The following is a 13,092-nucleotide window of genomic DNA, read 5'->3' as shown; positions in this document are numbered from 1 at the left end:
GTGAGTCTGTGCCAGGCAGACAGATACAATGTAACAACTGCAAGTCTGTGCCTGGCCAACAGATACTGGGGCCAAGTGTATCCACCTGGAAGATGAAGTCAGTCTGTCACAGGGAGAGGAACAAAACAGGGGTTTCAGATGAAAAGAAATGGCGTGTGTGATATGTGAATTACAGGTGGCCCAAATGGCTCCAAAATAAGGAAGTAAAAAGGTGGTACCAATTCTTAAAAATTGGCATATAGTGAGAAAAATCAACCAAACAACCAAACAGAGAAAACACTGAGAACTGGAACAAAACCCCCCGCCCTTCCAATCGAAATCCAACCTCTGGTCATTTGCGAGCCCCTTTGACTTGTTTTGAACTTGCTCTTGGTTTTACTTGGGCTCTTCTCGTTTGGGGTCACGGCTTTTCTGTTTTATTTTGTGATTGTTGTGGGGGTGGGGTGGTGCTTCTCTTTATGTGCCATCCAGGATATTGAACCTCTAGAGACAGTGACTGAATTCACAGTCCCTTAGGGTGATGGCAGGGGAGGTTAGGGGAACACAGGGAGCTAACAGTTGTGAGTGCATGTTGTAAACTTGTAATGACAATGACAGCCCAACTCTGAGTATGCTGACACCTCTAAGTGCTGCAGGACAGGATGATGTGTCGGAAAAAACTTTAAGAAAAAGTGGCAGTGGGAGGGGGAGGGAGAGGGAATGGAGAAAGAAGCAACATGTTTGGGGAAAAGGTAATAGAATTTTTCCATCCGGAAATCCTAACCATTATACCTGTAAGATATACCTGTTTGGAAATAGGGCATTTCTTTGGCTATGTTGGTGAGTTAGCTTATTGTGCCAACCTGGCCAATAAACACAGGCGGGGTTAATTGAAGGGTGGAGGGATAAATGGCTCGATGAGCCTTGTCTTTCTAGTTCTTGGATCTCTTGCTTTGTGACAGTCCCACCAGGGTGCAGCTCCTTAGCAGTTCCCTGCTTCAGCTTGAAAGGCTGACTTCCTGCAAGCCATCCCCAAGGAGAAGCCACATGGACCTATCCTGATGTAGCCCTGGGTGCTGGAGCACCTTTATGGAGACCTCTGCCAGCGCTGAGATGCTTACACACTCACTGACTCGGCTTTCCTCCTGCAGTCGGCACCGTTGTGTCTGTTTTGTGAGATGGAGGACTTTGTGGACTGGTGTTGCACATATAGGTTAGTGGATTAATGTTGGACTTGTGGGCTTGGGCAGCACTGGGTTGGGATGTTTTCTTGGTGTGCACTTAACCTTTACATAAAACTCATATATGAGTTTCTGTGGATTTGTTTCTCTAAAGTACCCAGACTAGCACAATTGGTGAGATCTGATCAGAGTCGTGGCTCCTAACCCGAATCCCGTCTGAATTATGAAAAGAGCACAGTGTGCGCATGTGTGCATAGTGGGAGAGACAGGTGCCGAGAAACAAAAACCAAGAGTCCCAAGGAAGTCCCTGGGGCATGGCAGTCACCAGAAATGAGGAGGGAGACAGCCCCATGGCCAAAACCCTGATTTGGATTCTTTCTGTGAGAAAATAGATGACTGTTTCTCAATGTCACCCACCTTGTGATATCTCTATGAGCCTAGCACTAGGGCCCTAAGAGAGGTGGGGAGCAGGGGTATAGGCCAGAGGGGCCTGGAGTACCCCAAGGGAGAGGAAGTGGGTTTTGAGCTAATGAAAATGAGACCATAACAAGACAATAAGGAGCACGCACTGAGCACTTGACTCGAGCAGAGCAAGGGGGGCCGGCCGGGATTGTGCCCCGCCTTGTCCCCATGCTGTGGGCTGATTCGCCATCCAGTCCAATCCCTCCCAGATCCGGTGTTCTCAAGTGGAGAACCAGGGTGTGGATTCTGACCAGGCAGTGGGCCACGAGGCTGAGAAAGGTTGGTGGTTCAGGGTTGGGCACAAGGCTCACAGTTGGTGTCCAATAACGACATGGATTGTTCTTCCATGGGTGGCCGTGGGACAGAGGGGGCTGGGGAATAAGTCCCTTGGCATGCCCCCCTTCTGTTGGCCCTGCTGGAAGCTCAGACCTGGCCAAGCCCATTGACTGGCCCACTTCACAGCCCCTTCTCCATCACTGAGATACTCATGGTCCCCCCACACCAGCTCTGTGTGTCTCGCCCCTCGCATCTGGACCTGAGCAGTGTCACTGGCTGCTCCATGCATTTGCTGAAAGCGGCAGCCCCACCTCTCTCTGTGCCGGAGCCAGGGCCAGGACCAGGAGGAACAGACGGACAGACATCCCCTCCCTTGGAGCTGACAGGGTCTCAAGCCGTGTGCAGGGACGTGGGGATGAATCCCAGACCTTTCAGGCAGCCACACGCCAGCTGGGTGGCCCTGGGGGAGCTGCTAAGCGCTGAGTTCTGTCTCCCAGTAACAGCCCCGGGCTCACCTCCGTCTCTGAGAGGGTCTGAAGATCAAGATGAGAATGGAGGGTCTGTTCTTTTGCTCCCCTGGGACCCTGGCCACTCTGAGTCCCCCAGGGGCAGCTGCTCCAGATGTCCCGCCTGACCCTTCTGAGGGACCTGCATTCCTTTGAATCTCGCTCCGCACCAGAAGCTTTGATTTTACCATTCTACTGGTTACGCTGTATAGACTTTTATTTGTCTGTCACTGCAAAACACACCCATTGAGGAGTTTCCTCAGGGACAGTCAGAAGCATTGGTGGCATGATGTGAGGTGTACAGCCATTCCCAACCCCACCCACGTTTCTGAGTTGTCCCTCCCCCATTAATGTGAACTCACTGCCCTTGGGGCTTCCTAGCTAACCTTCCCAGCTGCTCTTGTCGCTTTGACTCCATATAAACACTCGCTGCTATCGAGTCTCATCTGACTCCAACTGACCAACTGACCCCATGAGACAGGGTGGAACTGCTCCCATGGGTTTCTGAGACAGTAAATCACTATGGGAGTAGGATTCCTCATCTTTCTCCCACAGGGTGGCTGGTGGTTTCGAACTCTTGGCCTTGTGGTTAGCAGCCACATGCATCACCCACTACGCTGTCAGGGCTCCTTAGATCCCATAGCAGTAGACTTTCTTAAAGATCCCAATGCTCAAGGCAGGCATTCTTTACCAGTGAAGCTACACTCTGGCTTGGTGTGAAGACCACTTTGGAGGGGCATCTTTGGTTTAAGATCTGAAGGTGACCTCAGGGGCTGGTAGTTTTAGGGGTTCACCCAGCCTCCATAGCTACGGGAAATCTGGAATCTATGAGAACTTAGTCATTCTGTTCTGCACTCCCCCTTTTTCATCACAGTTGACTGATTCCTTTGCTCTTTGGCTAGTGAAGTGGAGAGGCCCCTGCTGGTCTCTGGGCTTCCTGGAGACACACCTCTGGGGTCCAGGCACCTGGCATGTCCCGCCTTCCAGCCTTTGCTCCCCCATTCCCTCTGTCCAGAGTGCCCTCCGCTCCGAGTGGACTGGACAAATCCCCCCCCCCCCCCCCCCCGTCTTGAGGCCCATGTCTGCTGTTTCCTCCTCTCTGAATGCTTCCTGGATCCCCAAGTCAGGAGCAGTTGCTCACCTCTGGGCTCCCAGCACGCTGGGCGCTGGGCGGGGCCTTCCTCCAGAGACATGCCCCTTCCCTGCCTAGGAGTGCATCCCCTGGTGTCTGGTTCTGTCCCCGGGGCAGCCCAGTTCCCTCCCTTTGGGCTCTCTGGGGCCGCTATTCTAGCACCGCCCTCGTTGTGAGGATCTGTTTATGTGCCTGCATTGCCCATGGGGCCCCAGTGCCTAGGATGTCCCTGGCCAAGAGACGAGCTGGGCAGAGAGGAAGTGCTCTGAGATCAGCGTACTGGGTCGGGAAGGCAGGGCTATCCTGGCATTTGGTGACAGGCTCTGGGGAGCACTTACTTAGAAGGATAAGCAGTGGTCAGAACAGGAGACACTCAGACTCTGAGCAGGCGATGGGCGGGCTGTCCTGGGCTCCAAGGCCCGGGCCATACTTGTGCCCAGGGGGTGTGCACGTTTGCACTCACACACACACAGGAGCACTCAAATAGCCCGGAGGTTCACACCTCACCACCAGCATGCCGGCAAGGAGGAAGCCTGAGCAAGGGCGGCCAGGGCAGGATAACCAGGTGCCTGCCCCCCACCCCCTCCAATGTCCATTCCTCACTGGGACCGCTGGCTGGCTGACCCCGAGGGTCACCCTGAGCTGCCAGAGGCCAAAGGGGCCTGTGCTCAAAGGCTGACATGGGCGAGCCGAGAGGACAGCTTGAGAGGCCAGGCTGTGATGTGCAGCAGCGGGTCCCCAGAACGCCAGGCTCGTCTCAGACGGCCAGCATGCAGGGGTTGGCTGGCTTTTTGTTTTGACTCTGGTGGCACAGAGGTTACAAGTTGGGCAGCTAACCATAAGATCAGCCATTCTAAACCACTGGCTGCTCATCAGGGAAAAAAGACCTTTCTATTCCCATGAACGGTGACCGTCTCTGAAACTCACAAGAGCCGTTCCACCCTGTCCTATGGGGTCGCTGGGAGTCGGTATCGACTTGGTGGCAGCGGTGAGGTTTGGGATCTCAAATGTATTTGGTTGATGCCTCCTTTCCAGGGGGGCGTGAAAAATCACTCAGCACCCACCCCTACCCCCAGACAATGAAAAGCATTTGTCCTCTAGCCCACCACCCAGGATAAAGTATAGCAATCTGATTCTGCAGCCCCCCTGGATCCTTCTAGAACCCACCCCCGCGCCCCTGACAAGGGGCAGTATTGCTCACTTTGGGAAACATGGCTCTCTGAGTTTCTCAGGGGGGCCTCAGGGCCACCTGTATCTTGTGGACCCTGCCCTCAGGACACCCCATCTGCACAGGAAGCCTGTGTGTTCTGCGTTCTAACCAATCCCAGGAAGATCTCTGAGCTCCAAGTCTGCTGTGAACCACAGATGACAAGGGGTGGTCTGGGGGTGCAATAACCAGCTCTCTAGGGCAGAGACAAGTGCCCCCAACTCCATGGTGACATGTAGCAAACAATGACCGTGAGGAGCACCCCCCCACACACATGCAACCAGGCCACCCACCGCAGGTCCCAGAGAGCAGGGTTTATCCACACGGAACTTTTGAGGGGACGGAACGGTCAGCACTGCATTTGGAGAAGTCCTACGAGTCATCGGAGACGTCTCTCTCCGTCACGCTCTCCCAAGAGCACAGTGGCATCATCGGGAGCACCAGGGCCTTGAAGACCCCACAGCCTGCGCGCAGACACCCAGAGGAGCCCAGCACCAGGGACCGGAGGGACCGGACCACCAGCTGCTCGCTGCCAGACGCAAGTTCTTTGTTTTGGAAAACAATGATTTTTATGGAAATTGGTGATGCTTGGGAACCGTGCCTTCTATATTGGCCTTGTGTGTTATCTTTCATTGTTTGATGCACACACATCAAGAACCCCCTTTTGGGTCTAAGGTAGATGGGGATAGAGGGACTTCTTCTCCAACAAGAGAGAAAACAACTTGCCACACCTGCATGCTTTAGCCACTGAAGGGTGCAAGACCCTTTCTTGGCTCACAGGCTGCAGCCCCAAAAGCCCAGGCTTTGCCCTAACTTCCGTCCAATACAGCTGAGGGAGCAGGAGCTCTCTAACACCATGTGGGCTACTTAATGATCAGGTCCCAGACTCAGGGTTCCAAGTTCAATGTTGATTTTCCCCAGACGGAGATGTTGCACCTGCTTTTGATTCAGTAGAAAAGATAACCCCACGGGTTATCGTTGCAAGGTTCGACAGGATGCTGACTAGTTCGGATCTAATTTTAGAACCTCATGCCAGCATTCCTTGTGCTATGAACTGTTGGCGTAGTGATTACGAGCCGGGGCTGCTAACTGCAAGGCCAGCAGTCTGAAACCACCCGCCGCTCTTCAGGAGAAGTCTGGTTTTTAAACTTTATTATTGTTTTTTCTAACACCTGTAAAGATTTGCCCTCTGAGAAATTCACACAGGGGCCATGCCACCCTGTCCTATAGGGTTGCTATGAGCTGGCATCTATTTCACGGCAGTGAGTTTGTTGGGTTAAAAAAATTTTGTTGTTGTTAGTAACTTAGGAGCCCTGGCGGTGCTGTAAGGAGCTGGGGGCTCAGTGGGCGATGCGTTTGGCTGCTACAGAAAGACTAGCAGTTGGAAACCACCCCAAAAAGCCCAGCAGTTGGAAACCACTCTCTACTCCCGTAAAGATTTCCGGCCCCGGAGACTCTAAAGGACAGTTCTAGTCTGCCGTGCGGAGTGGTTATGAGTTAGAATGCACTCAGGAGCAGTGAGCTGTGTTTTAGCTATAGGGTGCTGGTGTGGGTTAAGGCGGGGGAGGAGGAGGAGGCTGTCTACTCCAGACAAAGAGTTAATCTCTGAAACCCAGAGAGGCAGTTCTACCCTGCCCCAGAGGGTTGCTGAGTCGCATCGACTCTTTGGCAGCGAGAGAGTGGGCTGCTCTGGGTGGAAACTCTCCAGAGTGTCCCCCCGGGGTGGGGCTGCACAGGTGGTGCACTGTGCTACCCCAAGGGTTGCCAGATGGAGCAAAGAGTAGCCCCTGGTGTGCGACAGTGGGATTGTCCAGCTGCTGCCCTGCTGCTCTGGGCTCAGCTGGAAGGATGTGGCCTGTTGGCCCAGATCCAGGGGACTCCAGCAATGGCCTCGGGGTGGAGGCAAGGGGGCTCAGAGAGGGCAAAGCAGCCTGGCTAAGAAAGAGAAAAAACAGGAGGTAGGCAGAGTCGGGGAGCAACTTGAATACAACAGCACTGTTCACCCACCCAAAACCAAACCAACAAAGGTGTTTAAACCCCGCAAGTGACTGTTCTACCTTAAACTGGCAACATTACTGCCAACCGTCTGGGGAGAGCGTGGCTCGTGGGGAAGTTGGAGTGAGTGATAGCAAGGCAGAGTCACATCGATATAAAGCCTCACGCAGGCACACCCACGGACACGACAGCCACACACATGTGGACTCCCCGGCCCCTCACCTGCCCAGGCCTTGCTCTGCACCCTTTGGGGTTGTACCCCAGGGATCCCCACACCCACCACAGAAATCACGTGGTCCTCGGCCAAGCCAAGAACGCCACTGGAAAGGAGGGGGCGGGGAGGGAGCGGGGCACAGAAAAAGGCGCGTACCCAGCGTGGAATTCAGAACAACGAGGTCTTTCACGCTGGCCTCTGTCAAAAATAAAGCACAACAGGAACACGACAAGCACAAGTGAACACAAATAGGCCCACGAAGGCAAAAATCCCGAATTTCAAAACGCCAGAGGCTGCCAGTGCCAGTCTTGTCTGATAGGTACCCAGGGACCCTCGGTCCCCTCCACCCCTCCCTCCTGGCTCCTGGTCCCTCGGGCTTGGAAGGCCTTCCTGGCAGTGGCCAGAGCCCCGGTCACCTCCCCAGGCCTTGCCTCTGCAGCTCACCCTCCACCAGCTGCATACCGCACCACAATACTGACCCAGGATGACCAGGCCCTCGGCGTCCACCTCGTAGTCAGCCAGGTAGGGCGCTGCGGCCGAGCTGTTCCCGGAGGACTGCAGCTCCTCCACCAGCAGTGCCCGCACCACGTCGGGGCTCAGCAGTGGCCGCCGGTTCTCAGGGATTTGCAGGATGAACCAGAAGAAGCAGGTCAAGGGGCCCTCCCTAAGACAGGTGGAAAAAAGGCAGGGAAGGAGCTCGCAGCCTGGCCCAGGTCATGCCGGGTTGGTCCCACGACTCCCAAACCAACGGTGGCTCAGGCTTATTGAGTGTTTGTGCCGACCCGGCTGCAGTTCCCCACTCCCTTCCCCCACAAGCTCTGCCTGAGGCCCATCTTGCAGGTGAGGGAACTGAGGCAAAGGGGCTAGGTTGGCACAGAGCACATCATAATGGCCGACCCCAGGGCCTACGCCCCCACCTCACCCTCAGCGTACCCACCGGGCCCTCCATGAGCACGTGTCATCCAGCCCCGGGGTATGCGGCCGAACACAAGAAGCCAAATCCCTTAGGATCTGTGCCTCAGTTTCCCCACTTCAATGTGCGCATGCTGCTGCAGCTTCCCACAGGGCACCCTCCCCACTGCCCCCACGCTTTCAGTCTGAGGCTGGACCAGGCTGCGGGGATCCAGAGGCAACTTACCCAAAGGAGTAGATGGAGCTGGAATTGTAGTAAGGCCCCAGGCGGGTGCTGGCAATGAGCGTCTGGAGCTGTGAGGGGGAAGAGCACCAGCTCTGGGGATCCCTGCCCCCGGGATAGCTCTCCCCGCACCCACCTTCCCACCTCGCAGCCCTGCCTGACAGAGGGTGCTGGGGAATCCCGTGGAGGGTGGTGGGCGGTGGGGGGGGGGGGCTCTCTTGGGCTCACAAGGTGGTCAATGGCCCAGCCAAGGCATTGACCTCACACCCTCTCTGCCTCTCTGTCCCCTCTCTTGCACAGCCAGGCACTGGCCCCTCTGGACGTCACTCTCAGCCCAATGTCCGCAGCCTTCGTGCCCCCTCTTGGAAGCTCGCTCATCAACACTGCAAAGCCTGAGTGCCCTCCTTGCCCACCTGGACAGCGAGCTCGGCTGGGCAGTCTGGGCACATATTCCAGGTGGGGTCGGGAAGCTCCCCGGGTCACTTAGAGAGCACCTGTGTTTCATCCCACCCCCGAGATCGCAGAAAGCCTCAGGTTGGTCCCCAAGGAAACAGAGTGGGGGAGGTGAGGCAAGGGGCTTTGAGCATGTTGGGGGGCCTTTAAGGAACCCCCAGTTGGAAAGTGAGAGGTGGGCAGGAGAGCAGCCAGGAGCGGGGAGGCGGGTTGATGAGTAGCTCGAGATGGGGGGCTGTAGGAGAGGGTGTGGTGCAGCCCAGAATTTCCCTCTCCTCCAAGGGCCAGCCCCTGCAGCATTTCCACACAGGAAAATTTCCCCAGAGGCCTCCTGCTGGCCGAGCTCACCAGGGATTATGAGCGGCAGAGCTGACTGCAGAGACCCGCTCCCACAGCTATCACCCGCAACCAGTAAAGTAGGAGAGCTGAGGGCCCAGCCTGACAACCCCCCCCGCCCCCCCCCACACACACTCACTCTCCTAAGGCTACCGCCCTAGTCAAGGGAACGAACAGAACTGCCTTCCATCCACAGGACACTTGCCTTCTCCCCGGTGCCGCCTCTGGCTCCTCAGGCTGACTCCTCCGCACGCCTAGTCCAGGGCGTGTGCAACGTGGCCTGAGAAAACCCCCTACCCCACCCCCACCCCCACCCCCCAGCCACCTCCCACCCTTCCAGTCTTCCATACCATCTTCTGGGCTTTGGCGATTTCCCTGCGGTAGGCGACGGACCCCCGGCGGGTCAGATCCTGGGAGAAGTGGCGATTGAGCACACGGAAGCTGCCGGAGTACACCTGGCTGACCATCACCTCCGCCTTGTACCCTGGCCGGGAAGGGACAGCAGTGTGGCCCCTTGAGCTATCAGGGGGACCCTATCCCCCACGCGGAGAGCCTGCCGCCCCACACCCTCGGCTCGGCTACCAAAGCACCAGCATCCTTCTCGGGGTCCTCCAAGGGGCACCCAGCGGCAAACTGGCCCCAATGTGTCAGGGAGGAGAGGGGTCCCTGGATGGATGGTGTCCCAAAGGTTCCTAGGGAGAAGAAGCTGACCTGAGTCTGACCCAGGAGAGGCCCAGGTGACTGGCGCGAAGCCAGGAACCCAGCCACATGGGTCCAGCAGTGAAGTACCTGCGAGAGGCCCTCTCTGCTTCCTTCCCTCACTAAGCAGGGGCTGTGGTGGGGCGGGTCTCCCTGGTCAACCCAGCAGCAAGGCGCTGCCGCTGCGACAGTCACATCTGTGTCACCAAGGGTCACAGGACGTGAATGGTACCTGTCCTGCGCTGGGGATGGACCTTGGAGCTGAGGTTTGAGGGTTGAGGAGACCCAGAGACCCACGCCCTTTGGAGACCAGGGAAGAGCAGGAGCAAAGGTCCTGAGGCCGAGCAGAGGATTCTGGGAAGAATGAGGCACTAACGGCTTGGGTGGAAGAATGTGGGGCGAGGGGGCAGCAGGGTTTGATCTTTCCCTGGTGAGCAAGTTCGAACATCATCGGATTTCCGTTCTGTGCAGCTCAGTGCTGGCGGATGGGCAGAGGGTGGCTTCCAGCGCCAGGTCCACAAACGGGGCTTCATCCAATCACTTGTTCTGCGCACGCTAGCTGCATGTCCTGGTCTAAGGGAACCTGGGACTGTCCCATCTGACAGTGATGGAGCAACAAAGGGTAGGAACAGTACCACGTGCAGGGCCTGGATGGATGCTGAGGCCGGTGCTGGTGCTGGGCCCTGGCAGGCAGTGGGGCTGGGACCTGGTGCCTGGAGGGACTTTACCAGGGGGACAAGAGGGGCAGCTGGCTGGGTGTCTTGCCACACAGTCTCCGACAAGTGTCCTGGACCCTCAGTCCTGGGATGGGGGTGATGACATAGCTTCCCCATTTAGCCTTAGGAACACTTGTCGCAGGGTACCAGGCCCCTGGGGCACCCCTGCTTCCCCAGGGGGATTCACCCCAGGTGCGCAATCAGGAATCAGGAGCAATTAGCCTCAGCTGCTGAGAAAGACCACGGGCAGCCATGCCCCGCCCTTTGGTTTACCCTAAAGATTAATTATCCCTCTGCGCTGCCCGGGAAGGTCCCGAAGCCCCGCGCTATTTGGGGTGCTGGCTTCCTTCCGGGGGTGAAGGGCAGAGGATCCTATGCCCGCCCCCGGCCTGGCCCTTGCCACTCCTCTCTGCAAGGCCTCACTCTCTCCTGGGGACCTGGGGGACATCCAGACAGCAGCTCGTGCTCCAGCCCACCGCCACAATGGTGCCCTGGGGAACCGTGCCTAGTCAGGTCTCCCTAACAGCTGCTCCAACATGGGGTTCCGACTCCTTTCCAAGGGTCTGAAACTCCGCCCCCAACACGCCCCCCCCCCACACACGCTGTGAGAAGACTTAGCCAGGGGAGACGCTCAGTTTGGCAGCGTGCTCAGTGGGAGCTGCTGATCTCTTAGGCAGGGTGGGTCGTTTCTGCCACTGGCTCCCACGGCCCCCTCTGAGGTCCATCTCTGTGTGCATACACCAGGCTTGACCCTAAGTGTCTCATCTGAGATCTGAGGGTAGGGGGCATAGGGACAAGCCTGGCATCCAGGAGACAGGGCTCGGTCCTGAAGGCATCAGCCTCCCCTGGAGCACAGCTCCCCCCACCCCCCGTGCCCCCCAGCTCGTGTTTCTCCATCTCTGCCCATCGCCAAGGTCCAAAGGAAGAAGGTACAGGCTCCTCCAGGCGGTTCAGGGAAGTGTGCTCAGTGCACACTGGAGGATGGAGGAATAGATGGGCCCAGAGCACGAGCCATTTGCTCCCAGGGCTGGAATACTGGGGGTGGGGGGGGCCGAAGCCAACTCCAAGCCCACCTTTCCCAGAGCACACACTGGGGCAGGCAGGAAGACCCCGCTGGAAGGACCTGAAGCCTGGGTTCCCCCCACCCCCCGCTTTGTGCTGGGTCTGGTAGCCGCAGAGGTGATGGCACCATGGCCCCCACCCTTGAGAAGCTCTAGGCTGGGCTCAAGTGAGCAGGCTGACTAATTGGTACCTGGGCCCCGGGCGCCCGGGCATCTACCAGGAGAGCCCAGCTGGCTCAGAGCCCCAGGGGCAGCCCAGGAGGGCTGTGGAGCAGGGGAGGCAGTGTTTACACTCCCGTTGGCCTCCCAAGCACAGGACACTGGGTTCACTTCACAATTGGCTGCATCCTGGCACGGAGCTGAGCCAGCAGACCCAGCAAATGGGCCTACAGCTCTGTCCTGTCTTGGGCCAGGAAGGGGCTCGAAGAGGTGAAGCAAGTTGACCCGGCATGCTGCTAGGCATTGGTGAAGCTGGACTCCTGGCTCATCTGCAGTGCCCCGAAGTCACCCCAAGCCCTCTCCAAGTGTCCCCTCCTAGCAGACCCGCGTGTTTACCTAGGAAATACCAGAGCAGGACCCCCACCAGGGCCAGCAGGACCAGGGCCAGCCACAGGGGCGCCAGGCGGAGGTGGTACCCGCTTTTCCTCTTGGTGGCCTTGGGGGCCTTGAACATGCCCTCTGGCTCTGCCTCCTCAGCCTCGCTGCCGCCGCCGCCACCACCGAGGCTCTGCCCATTGGCCACACGGGGGGCCGAGGCCCTGGACATCCTGCAGGGAAGCAGATGACAGGTTGGGAGCTGCCTGGCATTGGCAAAGCAGCCTTCACTGGGCGCCAAGGGTGCTTGGAAGCCAGGTGGCACCGACCCTGGGGGCAGAAGGATGGCAACCCAGGCAACAGGGCTTTGGAAGCGGGCATTGAGCCCTGCTCATGGAGGAGGGACTCCAGCTAGCCGCCTGGCGCAGGCACGCTGGGGACACTGCCGTCTCAGCCACACCACCTCCCTGGGCTCCGAGGGGCCCTGCACCAAGTGACCAGATGGGGTAGAGGAAACTGGCTGCGGTTGGTCGGCTGTTTCTGGGGACAGGACAGCAGGGTGGCACAAGGGTCTCCGTCGGAGTGCGCGCGAGGGTAGCTAGTGATGACGGTGACACGGTGTTGACGAGCCGTCTGCTCTGGCCCAGTGTCCAGTCTGCTGGGGACATTTGCCCGGCAGAGCCACCCACCATGTCAGCTCCCTTAGCAACGCCATGCTCCTCTCTTCCCCAAGGAGTTCCCGAGCCAGCCACCTCAACTCCAGCCCCGCAGGGTCTACTGTTGGGGGGCAAGGAAGCAAAGACCCCTATCCGTTCAGGCCCATGCAGATAGCTGACGGGTGTTGCCTTGCAGCACCAAGGGATGTGGGGACCACCGTCCCCAGGCGGGGCAACTCCGTGTTGTCATGTCACACTTGTTCAGACCTCCAATGGGTCTGTGAACCAGCTGACCCCTGAGCGCATGGGATGCCCACCCGGGAGTGTCCTAGCCTCCCCTCCCCCCCCCCCCCCGCCCGCCCCCAAGGGGCCCCTGCCCTCACTGTCCAGGGGTGGTGTCAATCCCTGGCCTTCACCACCAGCACCACTCCACAGATGAGGAAACGGAGGTCAGAGAGCCCCAGTTCCAGGGTCACCCAGCAGGTTGGTGGGGGTGGGGTGGGTGAGCCCTGCCTCACTCTCTGTTGTACCCCCTGACTCAGGGCTGGTC

At 58.0% G+C, this 13,092-nt stretch overlaps 1 protein-coding gene across 1 annotated transcript in view; it reads right to left on the bottom strand.

Annotated features, from left to right (window-relative positions):
• The window catches only part of TMPRSS6 (transmembrane serine protease 6), a 36,834-nt gene extending 24,716 nt beyond the window's left edge, over window positions 1–12,118 (bottom strand). Inside the window, exons 1-5 of the mRNA XM_075550971.1 lie at window positions 11,908–12,118; window positions 9,227–9,360; window positions 8,091–8,158; window positions 7,432–7,616; window positions 7,109–7,150 (exon numbers count right to left, since the gene is read on the bottom strand). Of these exons, the coding sequence (XP_075407086.1) occupies window positions 7,109–7,150; window positions 7,432–7,616; window positions 8,091–8,158; window positions 9,227–9,360; window positions 11,908–12,118 (640 nt within the window). The remainder of the gene's footprint in view (window positions 1–7,108; window positions 7,151–7,431; window positions 7,617–8,090; window positions 8,159–9,226; window positions 9,361–11,907) is intronic.
• Window positions 12,119–13,092: the final 974 nt, after the last annotated feature.

Source organism: Tenrec ecaudatus, chromosome 6 (assembly GCF_050624435.1).
Source record: "Tenrec ecaudatus isolate mTenEca1 chromosome 6, mTenEca1.hap1, whole genome shotgun sequence".
Classification (NCBI taxonomy): Eukaryota; Metazoa; Chordata; class Mammalia; order Afrosoricida; family Tenrecidae; genus Tenrec; species Tenrec ecaudatus.
The sequence above is the reverse complement of the archived record's forward strand: the minus strand, read 5'-3'. Positions and strand labels throughout refer to the sequence as shown.